Source organism: Saccopteryx leptura, chromosome 4 (genome assembly GCF_036850995.1).
Source record: "Saccopteryx leptura isolate mSacLep1 chromosome 4, mSacLep1_pri_phased_curated, whole genome shotgun sequence".
Classification (NCBI taxonomy): domain Eukaryota; kingdom Metazoa; phylum Chordata; class Mammalia; order Chiroptera; family Emballonuridae; genus Saccopteryx; species Saccopteryx leptura.
The window spans coordinates 110,016,907-110,040,862 of record NC_089506.1 but is presented as its reverse complement, the minus strand read 5'-3'; the positions used below and the strand labels follow the sequence as shown (position 1 = coordinate 110,040,862).

At 40.7% G+C, this 23,956-nt stretch overlaps 1 protein-coding gene and 1 long non-coding RNA gene across 6 annotated transcripts in view; one reads left to right on the top strand and one right to left on the bottom strand.

Moving 5' to 3' along the window:
• Positions 1–23,956, top strand: part of LCP1 (lymphocyte cytosolic protein 1) — an 83,884-nt gene that overhangs the window by 45,261 nt on the left and 14,667 nt on the right. For all 3 annotated transcript variants that reach the window (XM_066380970.1, XM_066380972.1, XM_066380971.1), the window contains 11 exons: positions 4,680–4,768; positions 5,401–5,564; positions 5,730–5,859; positions 9,863–9,995; positions 12,628–12,709; positions 14,289–14,454; positions 16,332–16,474; positions 19,260–19,355; positions 20,258–20,453; positions 22,938–23,016; positions 23,592–23,706. In XM_066380970.1, coding sequence (XP_066237067.1) covers positions 4,705–4,768; positions 5,401–5,564; positions 5,730–5,859; positions 9,863–9,995; positions 12,628–12,709; positions 14,289–14,454; positions 16,332–16,474; positions 19,260–19,355; positions 20,258–20,453; positions 22,938–23,016; positions 23,592–23,706 — 1,368 coding nt within the window. In that variant the 5' untranslated portion in view covers positions 4,680–4,704. The remainder of the gene's footprint in view (positions 1–4,679; positions 4,769–5,400; positions 5,565–5,729; positions 5,860–9,862; positions 9,996–12,627; positions 12,710–14,288; positions 14,455–16,331; positions 16,475–19,259; positions 19,356–20,257; positions 20,454–22,937; positions 23,017–23,591; positions 23,707–23,956) is intronic.
• Positions 5,842–12,827, bottom strand: LOC136402929 (uncharacterized). Of its 3 annotated transcripts, XR_010751055.1 has the most exons (4): positions 12,694–12,827; positions 9,044–9,172; positions 7,159–7,311; positions 5,842–5,918 (listed from the first exon to the last, which is right to left on the bottom strand). It is a non-coding gene; the product is annotated as an uncharacterized lncRNA (long non-coding RNA). The 3 variants fall into 3 exon arrangements; XR_010751054.1 differs by lacking the exon at positions 5,842–5,918 and having other exon boundaries at positions 6,862–7,311; XR_010751056.1 differs by lacking the exons at positions 5,842–5,918; positions 7,159–7,311 and adding an exon at positions 7,653–7,750 and having other exon boundaries at positions 9,039–9,172.

Sequence of the window (23,956 nt, the reverse complement as noted above, 5' to 3'; positions counted from 1 at the left end):
CAGAAAAAAACTAGCAGGCACGTGTGATGAAGAGACTGGTTTGAGATTTTTCTTCTTCGATTTTGTGTTGAAGGTTTTATATGTTTTATGTTTCACTTCTTTAGATTTGGGCAGTGATTCAAAACAGGGTTCCAAAATTCACCACTGATTTACAAGCGACCTTAAAATGGTCCCTTGCAGGACATAGATGACGCAAGATCAGTAGAGCAGTGCTGAAGAAACTGCTCACTAATGCCCTGGAAGGGACATCCCTTCCACTTTTTCCAGGCTCCAAATGCTTCAGCATGTCCCATTACTGTAGTGACCTCTTAGAGTCTGCTGCCAATACAGTGCCCGTCATTTGCAAACTGAAGCACTCACCGATTGTCTTCATGAATGTTACCAACATTATTGTAACTCAGACTTTAAATACGTATGCATTTAAATAGGTGTTTTATTTTTGCAGGCAAATACATTAATAGTCTAGGTAAAATACCTAATATTTGATTCTAGCCCCAGCAATGTCCTTCTTAGAAATGCTCTAATTTGCATGTTAATGACTATCTTCCTGTCTCTCTGCTTCGTGACAATGCTATTTCCACATCCAGTTCAATTAGTTAAAGGATCTCTCCTCAGCTTTGGACTGTCACTTACCTATTAATGGTGCTTCCATCCTTCTGCTGCTCTGCTCACCAGCAACTGCATTGACAAATTCTAGCCTGGAGTTGCTTTGAGAACCTGTACACAAAGCATTTTTATCTCGTTGGACCTTCAGGCTTCTAATCTGTAAAATGAGGTAGTTGTAATAAATTATTCCTTGGATTCTTTCTGTCATTAAAAATTGGGTTATGTTTCCAGGAATTTCTGCTCATTCTGATGGTAAAGGCCACCTACCTACAATCTTTGTGCTTGGGCCTAATAAACAACAAACAGTATCACAGGCTGCTGACCGTTCATTCGTCAACTCATCTTTTAAGCTAATTCAACCTATGCTCTTTTCTTTTAGTTATTAAGTCGCTGATTATTCTGTTTTGGATTTTTAAATTTTGAAGGCTGTCTCACTATAAGGCACTCTGAGCTGATCCCATTTATTAATCCCTTAGAAAAATGTGGTTATTCAGATGCTCAGATTTTTTATCTTGACCTACCTGCCATGGTTTAAAAATCACATGGTTTTAAAACACTGCTTTTTTTTCTCTTTCTAGATCTTTTATTTGAATAGGCCATCCATTTTTTATGCTTAAAATGGTTTCTCTGTTTTTTCAGTATAGCATGATCTTTATTTCATTTTTTTCACCCCAAAACATAATTCTTTCTTTTCTTCCTTGGGCCTATACTTACTCTAAAAATCCATTCTCATTTCCTGGCCTTCCTTGTATTTCTCCCTAGTCTCTTACAGGGCTCTAAAATCTAGACCTCTTATGTCAAAGGAAAGGGCCAAGTTTAGATACAGATATTCCATTCAGTTTCTTTACCTTTCACACTGTTTCACACTTTCTGGGTAACTAGGTCAGTGTAGACATACCTCACCCGAAATGAAGAACAGTGTCTGGCTTGTGGTAGGCATTCATTAAATATTTGTTAAATGGATGACTGTATTTTATAATCCCATAAACATTCATGGACCAAGTATTTGGACACCTAAAACCAAGAGGGGCCAACCAGTTCTAGGGCTTTAGACCAAATGTTACACCTTTTTAAAATATAATGTGGAACAGCCTTCTCTTAATGCATATATGGAGAATTGGTGGAGAGTATAAACGAGAACCAAGTGAAATTAATCATAAGAATTTAGTAATGTGTACAAAGTTATATACTAATTTCTTAATAGAGAAGCCTTGATTTCTCAACACAGAAACCTTGATTTCTCAACACATGAAAGCAAAAGCTTCCAAAGCTACAACACCCAGATAAGCTTTCTATATTATAGTTTTTAAATCTCCCATGGGCCATACATATTAAAGATACATAATGGAAAATTTTCGAGTGAATGAATGGATGGATGAAATGACTATCTAAAAGAAATATGAAGCCGTTGTACTTGAATAGACATCGTGGGGGAGAAGAAAAGACTTAGAATTGAAATTCTGGCTGCTCTTATACCCACCTGTGTGATCTGAGATAGTGTATTATAATTTCCCTGAGCTTCTGCTTCCTACTCTAAAAAATTAGATTAGAGCCCTGGCTGGTTGGCTCAGCGGTAGAGCGTCGGCCTGGCGTGCGGGGGACCCGGGTTCGATTCCCAGCCAGGGTACATAGGAGAAGCGCCCATTTGCTTCTCCACTCCCCCCCTCCTTCCTCTCTGTCTCTCTCTTCCCCTCCCGCAGCCAAGGCTCCATTGGAGCAAAGATGGCCCGGGCGCTGGGGATGGCTCCTTGGCCTCTGCCCCAGGCGCTAGAGTGGCTCTGGTCACAGCAGAGTGACGCCCCGGAGGGGCAGAGCATCGCCCCCTGGTGGGCAGAGCGTCGCCCCTGGTGGGTGTGCCAGGTGGATCCCGGTCGGGCGCATGCGGGAGTCTGTCTGACTGTCTCTCCCCGTTTCTAGCTTCAGAAAAATACAAAAAAAAAAAAAAAATCAGATTAGATATACTGATGCCATCATCCTTCACTGAGGGACATTATAAAGAAACACAGATTGTGTTTTTTACAAACCATACAAGTCTTCCTGGGGCCTGGGTAAAGGTATTGCTATCAACCTCACTTCTGCAGCCCTAGGAAAATTGGTTGGTTTGTCTTATATAGATAGAGTGAATTATGGGACTGATGATGTTGTCCTTCTTGTGTTAGTTTCTAGAGAACATGGAGCTAGGTTTGCAGCCCACTTTGAGCTAAATATGCAGTCCTAACCATGTATTTGACGTATTAATACTCTTCCCTACCAACATCTTATTTCTCCTTCTCACTGATTATGTAATCTCATTGGTGCAGTTCTTAAATTTCAATATACTAGAGGAAGGAAGACATTTGGGTGTTTTCAACCAAAGGCTCCCAGAACTTTTTTTTTTCATTCGTTGACTTTTATTTACATGTAAAGTTTCTGTTAACAATGGGTCATGTGTGGAAACAAAAGTTTGAAAGAAAGCACTGATATATGTATGTAACAGAATAGTAAGTTGGTGAATAATAGATGTTGATTTGAAAAATTAACCATAATGCATTTTTAACCTACAGGTTTAAGTGTTAAAACTCTTTCCATTTTGTGTGCTTGTTGGTGGCCACTGGGAACAGGTACACATTATCAAATAATGTGAAAATACAAAAAAGGAATCCAATTTAAAACAACATCCTGTAACCAATTTAAAATATTTTTAAAAATCAGTAATTTGACCAAAATGCCCAAAATATAATTATTCAAATGCCCTATCCTCCACCCTCCCACCCACTCCAGCAGGAAATCCAGTATACTGTAGTGGAACTCTGATTTGAAACATGTTGGTATGGATTAACACTATAAACTCCAATATAACCCATTTCCTGTTTCATTCTCATTCTACACACAGAAAGGCAGCAATAATGTAAGAGAAAAGGCAATTACTCCATCACTGGCATTAAGTTCCTCAGCAAAATTAGCCTTTCTGAGAAGAGAACACCTAAAACTCCCCCAGATTCCCATGTATAAATTATTAGAGGGTCACAGTTCCTTCTTCCTTTCCTATGTGTAGATATATTTTTTAGATTTTATTTATAAAGTGTAGAGAGAGGAGAGAAAGAAAGAGAGAGAAAAAGGGAGGAGCGGAAAGCATCAACTCATAGTAGTTGCTTCTCTTATGTGCCTTGACGGGCCAGCTGAGGTTTCAAACCGGTGACCTCAGCTTTCCAGGTCGATGCTTCATCCACTGTGCCATCGTGGGTCAGGCTATTTGTAGATCTTTAATAACTTCCTTGTAAGTTATGAAACTTATCTGTTGGGTTAGCCAAACATATCAATTTTAAATACAAACATGACAATATCTCTAAAAGATATCTCCATAAGTGTTTTAGTTGTATATTGCTGTGTAACAAACTACTCTGAAGTCGAGTAATTGAAAACAATCATATTATCATCTCTCTGTTGGTTTAATGGGCACAGCAGGGTGATTCTTCTGTTGCTTGTGGTGTTGACTGAAAATGTGGACACCCGGGGACTCAAATGGGCTGAAACATCTAGAATGGCCAACTCAGGTGGCTGGCTTGGAAACTGCCCGTCAGCTTGGGGGCACAGCAGGAACTGTTAACCAGAGTACCCAGCACCCCTTCATTGGCTTTTCATGTGGCTTGGACATCTTACTGCATGGCAGTGAGAGGGGACATCCCAAGAATGAGCATTCCAAAAGGAAGAAAGCAGAAGTTTCCAGTTCCAGACATGGGTTCTCCTGCCTTCTAAGTGGCCAGGCAGTCCCAGGATCAGTCCAGAATGAAGGGGAGGGAAGTGAGTCCCACCTCCTGATGTCAGCAGCAGTCCGTCCACAGCAGGGAGCAGAGAGATTGGTGAGGGAAATCTTTGGAGACCAGAGCATGCAAGGTTAAAAAAAGAAAAATACTACTTCTTACATTTTTTGATAGTTATAAATCATGAAGGATATAGAGGGATATTTCTTTATTTAAGAAATAAAAATTGCAAAAAAAAAAAAAAAAAAGAAGGAAATGAAAATTGCTTCTTAAGGAAATAGGCAGTTTAAGAATTCATATGCACAGCAGTCATTTATGTTCTTGCCTCTGCAGAGCTGTTGCCTAAAGCAAGAAAAAAATGGCCAGAGGATCAGTGTCTGATGAAGAAATGATGGAGCTTAGGGAAGCTTTTGACAAAATTGGTGAGTAAGCCTGATGACTCGAGTGGCACAATTCTTATCTTTACTAACTTCAGGATAGAGTCAGTGAAATGGTAAAATAAGCAAAAGTGACAGGAATAGGGTGGTCATGGATAAAAGAGCTAAGGAGCTTAGCTCTGAAAGATATCTTTCAAGAAAAATACGTCTTTCTTTATTAAAACATGGGATATGGACCCTTTCTCACTTGTAGCTTTTCCTGTAAATGACCCCTAAGTCTCATCTTTATATCACATCTACTTCTTTGGTTGTCTTGTTATTTTTTTCCTTTTTTAAAAAATATTTTTCTTTATGTTCATTGTTATTTCATATTTTTCCTTACTCTTTATCTCTAAGCCTGTGGTTTATTTCCCCATCTGATTCTATTAGAGTCCCTTTAGATTCTATTGCCAGACATCTGTTCTGTTTTGAGTTTATGACTCTTGGATGGTGGAAGTCATGTTCGTGATTATATTGGATAGCAACAGGCTGCTTGTGATATTCTGCGTCTTGCATGGAGTCATGGCCTGAATGATTGCCTCTGCTGCCTGCTCACCTCCCACCTAGCCTTCTCTCACCTCTCTTTATCTGTTAGTTGAAATGCTCTGACACTACAGCTCATTGTATTTGCCTTACAGATACTGATGGGAATGGGTACATTAGCTGCAATGAGCTGAATGACTTGTTCAAGGCTGCTTGCTTGCCTCTGCCTGGGTACAGAGTGAGAGAAATTACAGAAAACCTGATGGCTACAGGTGATCTGGACAAGGATGGAAAGATCAGCTTTGATGAGTTTATCAAGGTGAGTGTGATGCAGAATACACAGAGATCACATTTGAAACTTGGAACTTTAATTAAAAAAATATCCAGAAATGCATTTCCACTCTCCTTGCTTCAACATTACATATTCTTTGTGGTTTTCTTAATCACACATTGGGATTTTTAATGATACATTATATTTTTGCAGGTTTTTCATGGTCTAAAAAGCACAGATGTTGCCAAGACATTTAGAAAAGCAATCAATAAAAAAGAAGGGATTTGTGCAATCGGTGGTACTTCGGAGCAGTCTAGTGTTGGCACTCAGCACTCCTATTCAGGTAAGTTGTACTAACAGGTGTGGGATGGAGGTAGAGAGGGTTTTGGGGTGAGGAGAGACCTGAGGGCAGAGAAAAAAGGGAACCATGAAGAAAGGATCTATGTCTTTGGAATTACAGATTCTAGACTCAATGTTCAATCTTAAGGGATGCAAAGAAAGACAGAAGTTAAGATGAGTTTATCAACTGCTTCCTGTTTTCCTGTGCATAAGAAGGCCAGAAGTTTTAGCTCTAGGTAGGGACAATACTAAGTAATCTTATCAGCATTTGAAAAATACATTAAAGGCTGCCAAAATTCTTTTGCAAGTATTTGGACAAAATGAACTACTTAGGCTTCCACCTTCAAACTTCATGGTTATTCTTAATGCCTGCTGAGTGAGCCAAAACTGTGTTTTCATTGATTTGGTAGAAAGTTGTATCTTATTCTGAAAATTCTGGAAGCTGCCAACCAGTGGGCTTAATGGAAACTTCTAATAGCCCAAACAGTCCAGTAATCCAACAACCCCCAAACCGAGTTCCTCAACTCATTTGTGACTCCTAAAGATAAATTCATGGTTAAGTACTGTCTGTTTAGCTTTTTATTTTGAAATACAGAAGTTTTCACAGCCCTTTGCTATATAAATGCACAGTGTGAAACTTCAAGTCAGTGATATGCTATGCAGCGCTTCTCAACACTTTTGTGACTCAGAATTCTTCCCAGGGACACTATTGTTTTCAATGACATGCAAACTGAGAAACACTGTGTTGGGTATAACTCATGGTTTTATGAAAATTTCTAAAATTGACCTCAGGCAGGTTTACTGATAAGAAAGAAAGATAACATAAATTATTTCCATTGCAATTTCATTATAAAAAAAATTCAGAGATATTACAAGGATTGTCTTTGATCATCCCACATTTAAATCGACAGGGCTAAAGACAGAACCCCGAGTATTTTTTGTAAGACTTAGACCATGTTTCTGTAAAGTATTTTTCCCCACTGAGGAAAAAGGAAAGTGTGGATAATCAAAAGCTTTATTGAGTACAGAGCGCTTCCCGGATGATGTTCCCTGGTCTGGGAGACATGGGCCAGGGAAGTCACACAGATAAAACCACGTGGGAGATATTTAAAGGGTCTGTAGGGTGGTCAAGACCCTAATATGACGTGGCGAAATCTCACTGGCTGACAGACAGTCGCTCTTTTCCCAAGGACTCCTGGGAAGTTTCTTTTGGCGCGCATGGGTATGGGCGGTTCTAGCCAAAGTTCCCAGGTCTGGTTTCTTATGTGGCCTTCCCCATTGTCCACCGACCTTACATTCTGACCTTTTGTATTAAATAGGGGCACTGCTATTCGTCTGGCTACTTCCTGCTGGTTAGGGGCATTGTGGGGACGGGAGATCAGAAGGTGGTGGCTTTGAGGGGAGTCGGGAGGAACATCTGTTTGACTGTGACTCAAGAAATTTCACAGATGTGGTCCTGTAAGGATTAAAAAAAAAAAGATGATGAGCAATAGGAGGATCTGCAGGGTCCAGCCTTTTGGTGAGCTGGAGATGGGTAGGGCCCAGTGGTTCTGACTATCAGCGGTCCTGCATTGGGGCAAGCTTGAGGCAAAACTGCATACGAAGGGGAAAAGAAAGGGTCCCATCCATCCCCATAACCGAGACTTGTGAGGGAACTAGAGGTCCAGAGTGTGATGGCAAAACAGAGAAGGTAGCCCCCGTGTCCACAAGAAATGAGATGAACTTACCTGCTACCGGCAGCATTACCCGTGGTTTGGTGAGAATGATGGGGGTCTCCGAGTCCAGGCCATGTCAGTCGTCCATGAGGCCTAGGAGTTCGAGCGGTGGGCTCGCCTGGCTGGCCTGGCCTCCCATTTGGGTGGCTTGTCCTCCACGTAGAGGTGCTGAGGATGAGCCTGTTGCCTGCCCAAAGGGGGCAATCACTCCACCAGTGACTGAGTTGCTTGCAGTTAGGGCAGGGCTCAGTGGGCAGCCAGCTTGCCACATTTAAAGCAAGCTGCTGGTGGGGTTATTCTTTGCGGCCCAGAGTTGGGTCGAGCACTTCCTGTGCCTTGCCCCTGTTGCTCTGCTGGCCTCAGGGCTGCCACAAGAGCCTGGGTTTGGAGAGTTACCTTCTGCGCATGTGGGCCTGGCGAGTACCCTCAGCCTTTTTCTACTAGTCATGACCATTAAAAAATGCCATGTTCACAGGTCTTGGGTAGGGGTCTGGGGGTTGAGAATAAGAGGAGGGGAGCTCCTAGGGAGCCTGGCACCCAGATCCAGCCAGAAATGCCAGAGCCAGAGGCAGGACAGGGCCAGGCCTTCCTGCAAGAAGATCAGGTTGGCCATGGGGTCAGTGCAAACCAGCATGAGGGTCAGTGGTAGGTGAAGAATGGCCTGATGGAGGAGGGGCTTAAGAACACAGTGGAGAAGGGAGGGGCCCCTGGCCGGCAGGGGAGAAGAAAGAGAGACTGGTATTTGCAGTTGAATAAGAAACAGGATCTGGCGAAGGGAGGGGGTGTGCTTGGAGGGAAGAGACCTGAGTGGAAGAGGTCCACAGAGGGACCAGAGAGGGGTCCCGAGAGAGGGGCGCCCCTAGGGGTCAGGCAGGAGGGGGAGAGAGTTGGGGGTTAAGTGAAGGAGGAAAGATCAGGAGTGGAGGGTTTAGTTGAGGTTTCTTTGGCCAAAAAGGGCCTGCGCCGTGTAGCAGGCAGCACAGAGATTAGGACAGGAATGCAAATAACTAGGAACCCTGAATGTAAGGGATCTCCAACCAGTTCCCAGTTCTTTTGGCAATAGTTAAATTGGTGAGGGTGTTAAAACCAAAAGTCCCTTCAGGAGGCTACCTGATTCAATTACCAGTGGGTTCTGTGGCCTGGCCACAGCAGAGAAGAAGAACAGTTTCTTCTTCTTTAGGGAGGGAGAAATTTCGGATAAGGCAATTCCAGGAGTGTTTCTGGATTATGTTTAGATTCCTGTGCCTCTATGGCCACCCTCAGTTCTTGGAGTGGTCAGAGTTGAGAATTGGTGTCCCACAATTCAATCTTTGGCCACCTGATGGTTAATTAAAGTGAGAGTGACCAAGATGTCTCCATGGGCACACATGCACTTGGAACGGAAAAGAGGTCCCTGACGCAGCTGCGATTTCGGACAGGGAGTCTCGGTGGAAAGAACTGAGAGGAAGGCCGGAGGCAGGGGACTTACTGCACCGTGTGCCGAAGTGGGTGGAAGGTCAGAGATCCTGGTTCTTTCTTGGAGGGGAAGGAGAGAGGAGCAGTCCTTGCAGACTTTCTAACTCCTCCCTGGTTTCAGCACCAAATGTAAGGTATTTTTCCCCACTGAGGAAAAAAGAAGGGGCGTAGCCATGAAGTGTGGATAAGCAAAAGCTTTTTTGAGTATAGAGTGCTTCCTGGATGATGTTCCCTGGTCTGGGGGACACGGGCCAGGGAAGTCGCACAGATGATACTGCATGGGAGATATTTAAAAGGTCTCTAGGGTGGTCGAGCTAATATGATATGGCAAAATCTCACTGGCTGATGGACAGTCATTCTTTTCCTAAGGACTCCTGGGAAGTTTCTTTTGGCACACATGGATGTGGGTGGTTCTAGCCAAAGTTCCCAGGTCTGGTTTCTCACGTGACCTTCCCCATTGTCCACCAACACTATGTTTTCTATTTAAATTATATATAAGTATAAAGAAAATGTATTTATTATATATCTGTTTACCTATACATAAAATAGTGCTATATATTTGCTTCTAAATATAAAATATTTGCATCTGTATACATATGTATAGCTTCTAAATCTGCTTGCTGTATGTTTTCTGACTTAGAATGAACAGAGATTCTGTGCCTATATCCCAAGTCATCTGAGATTTTTAAATGTCAATAAATACAAGATGATCAGCTGATGAAAGAGATAACCTTTCAATGTCTCTCCTGGGAGTGAGAATCTAAAATTCACATATATAATTTTGTCTATATCAGATTTTTACTTTGCAAATAAGTCATTTTAGTCATTTGCTTGCAGAGGAAGAAAAATATGCCTTTGTTAACTGGATAAACAAAGCCCTGGAAAATGACCCTGACTGTCGGCATGTCATCCCAATGAATCCAAACACGGACGATCTCTTCAATGCTGTTGGAGATGGCATTGTCCTTTGGTAAATAACACTTCCTTCTTGGTTTCCAAAGGCTTCCCTAGAACTTTCTGGAACACCAACAGTTAATTGTATTTATCATAGGCCAACTTCCTTTAGTAATCAGCTGGACCTGAAATGCTTTTCTAGACATTTACTTGGCAGGTCCAGGAGAAGAAACTGATTTCAAGAGCAACCTGGAACAAGGAATGTGAAACTACTATTTCTTGGGTGGAAGAGAGGAATGCACAGTATGGTGACAAAAATAAACATGGAGGAGATATAGTAATACAAGGTCAAAAGCAATTAGTTTTGGAATATGTGCCACTTGGTTAGAGCATGGCTACAAGAGAATGGACAGAATTAATAAGAGCAGTATGATAACTGGAGTAATCCAATGAAAGTCCTGATGCAGAGAGGGTTGCAAGCAGTACACACAAATACACAACTGAGGGCATCTGAGAAGGAGGAATGCACTCTTTCAATGGGAGGCCTCAAAGCACAGCTGAGTGACTCACAGAGGTGTCTTTGAAAATGCCTCTGTAGCTTTTGCTTCAGTAGCTTTTCTGTCATTACACAACATGGTGTTAGAGAGGAGGCTTGAAATGCCTGATCTCAGGTAAGCCCAGGAGTTGAAAGGAGGGATGGGTGGGCAAGATATTCAACCGCTTTTCTCTTCTCTGTCTGGAGCAATTCTGCTTTTTGTATTTTATTGATTAGAAGTCATTTTTTAAAGGTTCAACTGCTAAAATAAATAAATAAATAAATAAATAAATAAATAAATAAATAAATAAATAACCTAGTCTACAGGATCAAGTCCTGATTCATTCAGTTGGCACCCAACCCAACCCATGGCCTTCTATCAATCTTTTTCTAGTTTATCTCCCAAGCAGGAACCCTGACTCAAGAACCTACTCTATAGTACTGAGTAAATGGCTTCTTATATGACATCCAGTATACTGACTCTTCCCCATGCACACCCTGCTTATAACTTAGAGCTGTAGCTTTGTCTTTTATTTTTATTTTTCTAAAGAATGCCAGCCATGGCAGATTGGCTCAGTGGTAGAGTGTTGCCCAGCATGTGGACATCCTGGGTTCAGTTCCCAGTTAGGGCACATAGGAGAAGTGCCTATCTGCTTCTCCATCCCTCCCCTTCTCGCTTCTCTCTTTTTCTCTCTCTCTCTCTGTCTTCCCTTCCTGCAGCCATGGCTCAATTGGAGCAAGCTGGCCCCAGGTACTGAGGATAGCTCCATAGCCTCAGTCACTAAAAAGAGCTTGGTTGCTGAGCAACAGAGCAATGCCCAGATAGGCAGAGCATCGCCCTCTAGTGGGCTTGCCAGATGGATCCTGGTCAAAGCACATGCATAAATCTGTCTCTCTGCCTCCCCTCCTCTCACTGAATAAAAAAAAAATTAAATAAATAAATAAAAATTCCCTTCCTCATCTTCTCCTCCTGTACAAATCCATTTATGCTGTAATTTCCTGGTCTATCCCAACCTCCAGTGATTTTTTTTCCTTAAATACATTCTTAATATTCATATTATTTGTAATACCTTGGAAGACATTATAATGTCCTGCTTTGTACTTTTACATAACTTTTTATATCCAGCTACTTTTCAATGGCAGGGATATCTTACACTTTCTGGAGTCACCTCACCTCTCTGCCCCACTATCTCCCAGAGCTAATAGTGCCAGTTTCTTATTTTGCAAATGATGACTTAGGAGTTTGTTTTGCCTATTTGTAATAAAATACCTTTTATTTAAATTTATGTATATACATATGATAACATTGCACAAATGCATCTTTAAACAACAACCACAAAAAAAAGGCAGTTGCTTAAAAATTGTTAGGAGATATTGTTAATGCTGATGTCTTTTCTCATTAAAAAAAGAAATAGTCACAGTCAAGTTTAATATTCTTTGATTTTGTTGTTGATTCTTTGCATTTTTTCCAACTCCCTTTCTTCAAATAAGAAGGAGACGATCTAAGGAAATTTATTCTTTATGCTTCATTGAAGATTAAACCAATGCTAACTTGGGTAGAATTCATTTTTCATAAACAGTCCTGCTTCACTGAATAAAAAAAATAATTAAATAAATTCCCTTCCTCATCTTCTCCTCCTGTACAAATCCATTTATGTCTGATATATGTAGTAGATACTTGAGTGGGTGAAATTTCTAAAGTGCTGAGAGAATAAGGACTACAGGAAAATATAAAACATTTTATCATGTGATTAATTAGAGGTATAGAATTTGACCAGGGTGAAATAAAAATTTAGACATTTCATAAGCTCAGAAGTGTATAATAATCTTTTATTTAGTGGGACAATATTTTTTGACTGGGAAAGTAAAGTACTCATGGAGGATTTGCTTGTCCTTCTACCCAGAAATTCCAGAAACCAGGTAAGTGAATAAAGTAGGGTCCTTATTTCCTAGTTTCATATATTAGTATGAGTTTAGGAATATTAACCTTTCCCACAGATAGTTTGAGTCTCATCAAAACTGCATAACTGATTTTATATCTAAACATGGGATAGCACAAATTATGTTGCCATCTTGTTTGTTTACGATATGGCTGGCTAGAATTTAAATTCAGTGTTACTGGACCTTTTTATTCAGAAGCTTGCTTTCTTTAACTGAATTGTTTCTCTTTCAGTAAAATGATCAACCTGTCAGTGCCTGACACAATTGATGAAAGAACAATCAACAAAAAGAAACTCACCCCTTTCACCATTCAGGTATGTCTTCACTCTGCTACTCTCAAAGATGACTTTGCTTGGAATGGATGCACACCAGATCTGCTGAGTCAGGCTTGTTCAGGTGCTCAGACATCATTCCCAAACCCCAGGCTTTGGGTTGGTGATTTGCCATGACTATTGGGCACAGAGGGACACATGCTGTTTATTCTTTTATTGATGTAACAAGGGCAGGGTACAGGGCATTGGAGGTGGGAGAAGGTTAGTGGGGAGTGAGCAATTGGAGGATTCTCTGTTTGGCCACTTATGAATACAGTTCACAAGCTTAAGTTTTAACTAAAAATTTCTTTAGCAATTGATCTTTGAGCTGATGCCAAATCCACATTTTAGCTGAAAAGATAAGCCTCTCTAAGAAGTGAAGGGGTGAACACCAGGAAGTGCTCTTATAGCCTTGACAGTGCTATAAGAGTGATAACTATAACTTGTACTCATGTCTTCAGTGTGTTGATGATCTGGGACAATAACCAGTAGTAAGTAAGCTGTACTTCTGTGTTATGCTCCAGTATTTTAACATTATTGTAATTCTCGTGCTCAAAGCCCTGTCTCATTTCTTAAATCAGGAACAACGTCTTACATCCTGTTTGAATTTAAGCAACCCTAAGTACTTTCAAAATGAAATTGTTAAGCAAAGAGAACAATGATGATTAAACTTACATGAAGGCACTTAATGTTAAATTAACTCGTAATCTTGGCCATAAGGAGAACTGGTACTGGGACAAAGAAACCACTTTTCTTCTCAAAGTTACCTTCCCAACTCACTGGTGGCCAGTGGTTTGTTTTGCTAATTTGTCATAAAACCAACTTCTACAGTTCTCTGACTGTGATAAATCCTCATTGGTGGACCCAAGAATAGTATATAGATTCTAGATTGTGAAAGTTTCATTAACCCTATTCCATCTGTAGATGAGTTACATTATATACATTGTTGTCAGGGATAAGAACGTATAACCTATACACATGTGCACATGTGTGTATGCACACATGGGTGTGTGTTCATGTAGCTGTGTATGCACTCAAGGTCTCTAGATATTATGGATACTCAACAAATTGTCCTAGTAAGAACCATGCTATCTTTTTATGAATTTGATTTTTTCCTTTAATACTCAATCTGAAAGTCAAAAAGTTGTTTTCTTACTCTATTTTGTAAACTTGATAATCAATAATTGTGTTATTAATGATAACCAGTGACAAGGCAATGAGGATATGCCCGCCCCTCAAAGGTGCCCCTTTGTTTCTGACTGATGAAGATGTTGAATGCGAAGGCTCCGTCACATAGCAAGATGGAAAGATATATGGCTCATTTGGTTCATCCTGACTAGATGGCGCTTCACCTCAGGTTTTGCTTTGATTGACTAGGCACTGCATAAGCCCTGTGTCTAGGTTACTGGGTTTTCTTTTCAACTTATTACTCACTGGTTTTTCTCAGTGTCAAAATCTAGTGAAGACTGTGCCTCTAGACCTGCGAACTTTTTAGAAGCAAAATGTTGTTGCTGCCAATCAGTAATCATCTTTTGGCATTTGCAAAGTCAAAAACAAACCTTGCGCACCTTTTCTCCCACAGGAGAATCTGAACCTGGCTCTGAACTCTGCCTCAGCCATCGGCTGCCATGTGGTTAACATCGGGGCCGAGGACTTAAAGGAGGGGAAGCCTTACCTGGTCCTGGGGCTTTTGTGGCAAGTCATCAAAATTGGGTTGTTTGCTGACATCGAACTCAGCAGAAATGAAGGTACGAAGCTTCCAATGTTATTAATGGCATTGCATCTTATTACTGCATGTGTTAAGGGATGTAACAGGTGATGTCAGAAGAGTCAAGTGCAGAATCCTCAATGTAGTTATATTGAATTCATTTTATTAATGTAACAGATTCTATCCTCATTGACCAGATTTTCTAAAAACAATGAAACAAAAGCTTTTTAAGGCTACAGACTAAAACAATGCATTGTTAGAACCTAAGCTCAGTCTAGCTGTCGGCAGCTCTAACCTCAAAAGTGTGTCTGAGTTAATTTTGCCTTCAAACATTTTATTACAAATAAAACTACTTTTAACTTGTATTTTATGAAGTGATTCACATTCGTATACTGCAATGATAACAGATTAAGGGAAACTTGGTCTAGTTCTTACCAAGATGATAAAAAATTCCATTTAGAGACGGAGGATGATTTGACTTTGAGTGATGGGTATACAGCATAATCGACCTGCCAAATGATGTGGAGATGTTTTCTCAAAATCTATGTACTCTAGTTGACCAATATCACCCTGTTAAATTTAATTGTCTAAATAATATATATATATACACACATATATATACATATATATGTGTGTATATATATATATTCCATTTAGAATTTCAGAGTTCTCGATTAAATATGCAGCTGGACCCTGGCCTGTTGGCTCAGTAGATAGACATCAACTGGCATATGGATGTCCTGGGTTTAATTCCCAGTCAGGGCACACAAGGAAAGCAACCATCTGCTTCTCTCCCCACCTCTCTTCTCCTTCTCTCTCTCTCTTCCCCTCCTACAGCCAGTGGCTCAGTTGGTTTGAGTTTCAGCCCAGGGTGTTGAGGATAGCTCTGTTGATTCAAGCATTAGCCCCAGATGGGGGTTGCTGGGTGGATCCTGGTCCAGGTGCATGTGGGAGTCTGTCTCACTATCTCCCCTCCTTTCACTTAAACAATAAAACAAAAACAAAACTAAACTAAACAAAAAAATGTAGCTGTGAGTCTTTTTCCTATTTATTCTGAGCATCCTATCTGCATTTAAATAATTAAAGCACTGTCCTTTAAGACAGAAGTAATAGGTCTTGATAAGTATCATGTAAAACACAATGTTACTTTTTGATATTCAGGTACAGATCCTAACAATATGAAACCTATAGCCAAATCCTAATCTTTATACTTTATGTATATATATAAAGTACACATATAATTTTATTATATACTATTAAAGTCCAAATCACAATAACTAGTAAAAAATCCTGGGGTAATATAAAACCAATATATTAAGCATAATATAAAGAAGAAAAAGAAAAACAAGTAGAGAACTCAGAACCTACGTGAAAGACTATCGATCTGCAAATAATGACCTTGGCTAAATTTAAACCTTCTAACTGAGCAAGAAATATTTATTCATCTGGGAAATGTAGAGGAAAGAGTTGATTATACTTTTTGAGCTGCTATAATTATGCAGGTAAGCATTTGAAATATAAAACACCTCTGGGAACAGACAATAGAACAATCATTACAAATTGATCTCTTAAAAGCAAAAAAGTTGTTTTCTCATGAAATGTGGTCTGACAGGCCCAGTGAAGCATTCTGAGCCGGTAGTCTTGCTTATTTCCTTGGCTCTTCCACTTTATTCTTAGGCACAGCATTGAGATGCATTGGTGCCTTTTCTTTCTCATCTGAAAAATAGGGATAATAAATAAGCTCTCAGTAGGGAATACTAGTAAAGTATTTATTCCGTGGGAAAAACTGTAAGTACCTTTACCGTAGAGAAGTGACATTGCCATCTTTGGCTTTCCAACAGAGCACAGTGAAAGTTACAATTAGTCCTACCAAATTTCCCCTGCATTCATTTTACTTTCGCTTGTGTGCTTCCTCAGCCCTAATTGCTCTTCTGAGAGAAGGGGAGAGCCTAGAGGATTTGATGAAACTCTCCCCTGAGGAGCTCCTGCTGCGATGGGCTAATTACCACCTGGAGAACGCAAGCTGCAGCAAAATCAGCAACTTCAGTACTGACATCAAGGTAGGAGGGGTGGAGCTGGAACGTGACCCACGCAGCAGTGAAGGGAATTTGGGCCTTCATGGAGAAAAGACAAGGACCGTGGGTCTGTCTGTGTAGACTCTCTGGGGTTAGAGAGTGGCTGATGCTGTTTTGGAATACTTGCTGTTCTCAAGTTCATGTGTCACACAAAGGTCTGCCCAAAGTCCTAGCAACTGCACAGCAGCCAAGGGAGATGGGTCTTCCTTGGAGTTTTAATATCAGGAAGTAGAGGGATGAGGACAAGGCAGAGGAAGGGCAGGAGATAAGACTGCTTGTCAAGTGTGTGTAGGGCTGGAACATCTTTCTGATTTTATAAATGAGACTCTAAGATGGGGTTTTCTTTTAAAGAAATTATGCGAGGACTCTTCTAATTACGTTAATACCAGCACACAGAGTGTACCTGCATGCCAGACACTGTTCTGACTGCTTTGTACATGTATTGACTCATTGGTCCTCACAACAAACTTTTGAGATAAGGATTATTATTTTCTCACTATACAGGTAAGGAAACAGAGGTTCCTAAGTAACTTGTTCAGGTTCACAGAGCTGGGGATAGAGTCAGGATTTAAGCCCGGCCCTTGGCCTACCTGGTTCACATGCTTGACCTCTGTCCTGTCCTGCTTCTTTAAAACAGCAAGTCGTGAAATTCTTGAAAGGTTTTCTTTTGTACAAACCTGAGTGACTTTTAAAAGATCATGATTCTGGAAACTGCCTGCAGTGAGAATTTACCCCAGAGCCTGCAGAAGACACAATCAGTCCAGCAGCAGAGATGCAAGTGGGTCTAGGCCAAAGAAAGCAGGCACTGTGGATTTCAGTTTTGTGAAGGTCAAGATGAAGGGAAAGGCTGCTGACTTTGATGGCAGATGGACCAAGATAGAAAGAACTCAAGGAGCAGTAAGGAACATCAGAAGGCAGTCCCCAGGAGCCAATGGTGTGAAACGCTGAACGCAGCATACAAAAAACATTTTGGTCTCCACCTCCTCAAAACTTAAAGACATTTTCTCCAAAGAGAGACAGAGGAAAGGTCACACGACTCATCAGGAATCAACACAGGCTGATAATTCTTTAAGTAACAGCTTCTCTAGCTGTGGACTCCGGGCGTTTAAAACTCAGGGTTGGTCAGGCATGTGACTGAAGCTTCTAGAATGTAAAGTCCCCCATTTCTTAGGACCTAAGGTGATAATGCCGGTTCACTGTTTCCGCTGCACTCCCTCCATTGGTCAGTAACACTCTCCTAGCACCACCACCAGCCTGGGATTTAACGGGAGCTGGAAACCACTATCTTCCTTGGTGCTCAACTGTTACTCTCTGCAATTGTTTCAGCCAAAGTTTTCAAGCTTTTCAGCCAAAATTAGGCTATTTGATCTAAGACATAAATTTACCTGATTTCCCAAAACTGAGAATCTGTGTTCTTCCAAATAATAACCAGCTTGGATTTAGGAAATGTCTGTATGAGACGGGAGCTGGCACACAGCACTTACATAGTGGTTGTGCCTGTTCTTATGGGGCAGCTGCATCCCAACCATGTGGCATGTATGTCTGAGCAGCAGGCAACCCTGATGTGCTCTAAAATCACATCAAGTCAGCGAAGGTGGGGAGAATGTTCCCACTAGAGTGAGGGACAAAGGTTCCTTAGGATCTGATGGAAATGAAGTGACTCTTTGCAAGGCTAAACAGATGTCACTCCCATGTGGTAGGCGGTTTTTACGTGTGCCTAACACCTGCGTGGAAGTTTCACTTGCTTCAAAATAGCTACAATAAAAACTGAGAGTAGAGGAAGGCAGAAAGAAAATCTGCATGCTGTCATTGAATGAGAATACATTTATAATCGTAAGACTACCATTCCAAGCTTGACCGGGCGGTGGCGCAGTGGATATACAGCATCAGGCTGGGACGCAGAGGACCCAGGTTCAAAACCCCGAGGTCACCGGCTTGAGCGCAGGCTCATCTGGTTTGAGCAAGAATCACCAGCTTGAGCCCAAGATTGCTGGCTTGAGCAAGGGGTCACCCGGTCTGCTGTAGCCCCCAGTTGAGGCACATATGAGAAAGCAATCAATGAGGTGCTGCAATGAAGAATTGATGCTTCTCATCTCTCTCCCTTCCTGTCTGTCCCTATCGGTCCCTTTCTCTGACTCTCTGTCACAAAAATAAAAAAATGAAAAAGACTACCATTCCAAGAATTCTTTATGTCAATAAGCATATTTCCAGAATCTAAGAAAACATAGGACTTCAATATCTATATACCATCTGCTATATCTAAACTACTTTTTCTAGCTTCTAGATAAACATGAAATAAACTTGTCATTTTAATATCTTTCCTTTTACATAAAGGCTGCTCATTTAAAATACTTTTTCTTTTGCTGATTATCTATTTAAATGTATTTTTAAACTCTGCTTTAAACGTTAGCTGACTGACTTCTACAGCAATGTAAAGGTATATATACTTTCCTAATGTACAATTTAACACATGTTAATAAATTTTATTTCTCCCCTAAGAACAAAAGCATAGTATTTACATCTTTGGGCTGCCCTTTGTATATATTCTGTATTTTTTAATTGTTACACTTATTGTAAAGAAAAAACAAAAAAACTCAAATATAGTATATAAACAGGCAAATAGAAAATCTAAATCGGTGAACATTTCCAACTTTGTTAATAAAGTCGTATTCTTGAATGATGATCAAATAAGAAATGAAAAATATTTGCTTTGGGGAAACAATTCTGCTAATTATGTAATTTGAAATTGTAATTTCTTAATTTCTCACAGGACTCAAAAGCTTATTACCACCTGCTGGAACAGGTGGCCCCTAAAGGAGATGAAGAGGGCATTCCTGCCGTTGTTATTGACATGTCAGGACTGAGGGTAAGGCCGTGCCCCTTCCCGTGTTGGAGAACACAGGCTGACTTTGCACTGGCAGCTCCATTGACCTGTGTGACCCTGACTCTGGGGTTCCAAGAGTGGATACTTCTGCTCAAAGCCTTGTTAAAGCTATTAAAAAGTGTTAACAGTATTAGTTAATAACTGTGGGAAATTTAATCTGGAAATAACTATTAAGGAAAGAAAGAAACTAATACGATTAGATGCCGTGTACCAGGCTAGGCACTTCTGTGTATGTCCCATCGTTTAATAGGCTCTGCAGCACATGAAGTTTCCTTATTTCCATTTCTAGGTACCTGTTTATTATTCTGGAAATAGATGGAATATTTCTACAAATAAATAAATTTTCACTTTAGCGATGGAAAAAAACTGAGACTCAGAAAGGTTAAATAATATATCCAAGATCATATGACTGATTATTAAAAGTTATTTGATCCAAGGCTGGGGATTTCTTTCTCTAGAAATAATAAAAGGAGGAATCCCTACCTGTTGAGTTCCTTCAATGTGCCAGGTATTATGTGAAGCATGTTGTACAACAGCCTCTAATCCTTGCAAACATCACTACAGTAGATGTTAAACCACTTTATAGTTGAGAAAACTGAAGGTCAGAGAAGTTAATAATCATCTCATGGCCACAGAGCCAGTGCATGGTACAGCAGGAATTTAAACCCAGGATGACTCAAAAATCCCAATTACTTTACTTCTGAGATTCCTTTTCTTGAGACTTTCTGATTTGGGTTCAGAAGACTGTAAGTAGTAATACGCAGTTATTAAGTGTCTATCCAAGGTTAAACTTCCATTTTTATTTTTATTTTTTTTTGTTCTCCATATCTACTTTGTGCATGGAGAGCCTTGGCCCAACTTTGACACATCCTCTTTTATTGCAGGAAAAAGATGAGATCCAGAGGGCAGAATGCATGTTGCAGCAGGCAGAGAGGCTGGGCTGCAGGCAGTTTGTCACAGCCACAGATGTCGTCCGAGGGAACCCCAAGTTGAACTTGGCCTTCATTGCCAACCTCTTTAACAGATATCCTGCACTGCACAAACCAGAGAACCAGGACATCGACTGGGGGGCTCTTGAAGGTAAAGGAAGCCAGTTGAGTAAGAGTTGAGAAAAACATTCACAAATCCAGGCAATTCAACATCACCTTCTAAGTGACTATAAACCCCTCACATGTCAGGGAAGATTTACAACCAGGTCACCAATTCTCTGATATGTAACAAAGCAAATGAAGTAGATTTATTAAGTCAATAACAGCCAAACAAGAATAGCCAACATTATTATATCACATCCATAATATAGGCTTCATCCAGGATCAGAATTGTTTTAGGAAAGCGATGAATTTAATTGTCAAATGAAATAAATCCTAACTTCCAAAAATCTAGTTTATGTATTTAATGGACTGAGTATTAATTCCTAGAGGCAAGAAATTGCAGATATTCATCACCTAAAATGGTATCTATCTCGTCTAGGACACCCTCGCAGAGGTTTTTGTTTTTGTTTTTGTTTAGTTTCTCTGACTTAGGTAACAGGAGGCACACAATCATAGTTTGAGGCAGAATCCCTGACAATTGTGTGCAATTGGGAGTTAATGCCCTAAGATTGAACAAAAGCATATAGCTTTATCAGTTTCTAATGGGTAAAAGTGCCGGAGCTATTTACTTTTTTTTCCCATCATGCATTAGTCTCAATACTGAGACAGGAAAATCAAAATGAAATTAATATTAAATGGATATAACCAAAGAAAGGATGTCCAGATTTAAAGTATTGGTTGATCCTTTTTCTGTAATGCTTTACTATAGCCGGAAATGCAAAATTAATTCGTATTTCAGCACTGCTACAATTGTCTCATTTGATAAATTGCAGTCCAGGGTCTATTCATTTTGTTGACTCTGAATATATATATATATATATATATATATATATATATATATATATATATATATATATATATATATATATCTCAAGCCCTCTAATCTCCCATTTCCAGCTGCCTCTAGAACATCCTCCTTTGGATTCTTTACTGTCACTTGAAATTCAGCATGTACAAAGCAGAATCGATCATTTCTTCTCCCCCATTTTCTTTCTACTCTACCCCCATCCCATGATGGAAGTCTCCATTTCCATTCATGGTAGCACTTTTTTTTCTTCAGTCACCAAAACCCTGGGCTCCACTTTGATATCTTCCTCACCCCTAAAGGCATTGAATCAGCAAATGCTGACAATTCTTCCTGCAGAATGGCTTTTGATCATTATTTTTTCTTTCTGCTCTTCTGGACTGTTAGTAAATCTTACAGCAACTCTTTCAAAAGGTCTTAGGGGTATATTCCTCCACTCATCAAGTGCTTGAATATGCCCACATGCTAGCATCAAATACTATCCCCTCTGCTTGTTTAATTTAAATGAATATTGCCTTTCAGAAAACCTGCACACTGCCCCCTGGCACACACAATACTGCTTTCATTATAGCTCTGTTTGCTCAAAAATTTATCATAGGCCCTGGCCGGTTGGCTCAGTGGTAGAGCATCGGCCTGGCGTGCAGAAGTCCCAGGTTTGATTCCCGGCCAGGGCACACAGGAGAAGCGCCCATCTGCTTCTCCACCCCTCCCCCTCTCCTTCCTCTCTGTCTCTCTCTTCCCCTCCTGCAGCCGAGGCTCCATTGGAGCAGAGATAGCCCGGGCGCTGGGGATGGCTCCTTGGCCTCTGCCCCAGGCACTAGAGTGGCTCTGGTCGCAACAGAGCGATGCCCCGGAGGGGCAGAGCATCGCCCCTGGTGGGCGTGCCGGGTGGATCCCGGTGGGGCGCATGTGGGGAGTTTGTCTGACTGTCTCTCCCCGTTTCTAGCTTCAGAAAAATACAAAAAAGAAAAATTTATCATAGTAACATAAAAAGAATTATAACGACAGACATTGTCTAATATATTAACCCAGATCTGCTACCTCACACCCAGAGATCTGTGATTCTGGTTCCATCACTAGACAGCCTTATTCCCATGTACTGAATGAACAACTCAGGGCCCTGAAAAGTCCCTTCCTAATGGTTGTACTAAGACTTTGCTAGTTGTTCTCTTTGTGTTCCTAGTCACACTGTGTCCTACTCCCAACCCTTACAATACCTCCAGATCCTCTCCCCTTTCCTCTTCGCTACCCAGATTTCACTAGTTCTAGAAAGTGAGGCTCACATTCCTCTCCCCCCAAATCTCGCCCACCACTATTCTCACCCTGATCCCAGCTCACATAGCAAATGTGTCTACCCCGTACATTAGCCCTCTAGCTTGCATGACTTCTCTTTGATGCCTAAAATTTTTGTTTTTTCCAGAAAGAATGTAAGCCTTAAACTTTGAACAGTTTCCTCACACAGGATTGTGCATGCTACGAATAGATGCCATAGAAATACTCGTTAAATCGAAATGGAAAAAAATTAACACAGATGAGCAATGGTCATCCAGATCCATTAGGGTTTCTTTAATGAATTCTACTTCAGTTTTTATTACAGCCTCTTTAGTTAAACTTTAATGAGGTATATTTTCGAGGGGCCTGCAAGATAACCCGTCTTCCTTAATTTAGGTGAGACGAGAGAAGAGAGGACATTTAGGAACTGGATGAACTCCTTGGGCGTGAACCCTCGCGTCAATCATTTGTACAGGTAAGAATATTTGCGGACACATCCTTAATGTGAGACACTAAGGCCTTGAAAGATCCCCAGTATTTCAAATAGCACTACTATGGTGTGCAGTTCTCTTCACAACATGTGTGTACCATGACGAGAAGTGAGGGAGTGCCAAGATGACCTGCAGGTGTCGGGTGTTCAATAAAAGAAAAACTTACTTTCATACACCAATGTGGCTGTGTGTGTAGCACAAAATCATAACCCAGCAAAGCACAAATGTTCTACATGTTGCCAGCCTTGGATCTGCTCACAAGCAGGCAAAACAATAACTGTTAAGTTTGAGACGGTCTCCTATGCCATTTGTTAGAGCCATATTTTGTTTTCTCCTGGAAGCAATGTGTTTTAGCTGGAGGAACATAGGGGGAGTCCTGGGGAAGTCCTGGAGCAAGTCCCCTCAGTGTCTGAGTCCATTTCTTTACCTCAAAAGATGGAGTGGCTAACTCCAATTTTACCAAGCTGTGACTATTCCTTGAGATAACATATTGCCCAACTCACTGTAGGCCTTCATAAATGTTAGCTATCTGAGAAATTTTTTGTTTCTTTTTGTGCAGTGACTTATCAGATGCCCTGGTCATCTTCCAGCTCTATGAAAAGATTAAAGTCCCTGTTGATTGGAACAAAGTAAACAAACCACCATACTCCAAGCTGGGGGGCCATATGAAGAAGGTAAATATAGATGTCCCAGAAGGCACAAGCCTGCAAGAGCACCCTGTGACTACTGTATTATTAAAAGGCCAAACTTAGATTAGCAGTGTTTACCCAGTGTTTAAATTATAGCAGAGCAATCACAAACCTAAATAGTCTTGTTAAAGTGAGTCCGCTATATCTGTTGATTACTTATTTATAATTCCATGTTGAATGTCTTTCGATGACATTACGATGTAAATTTTCTAATTAAGATCATTAGAGCTGGGCA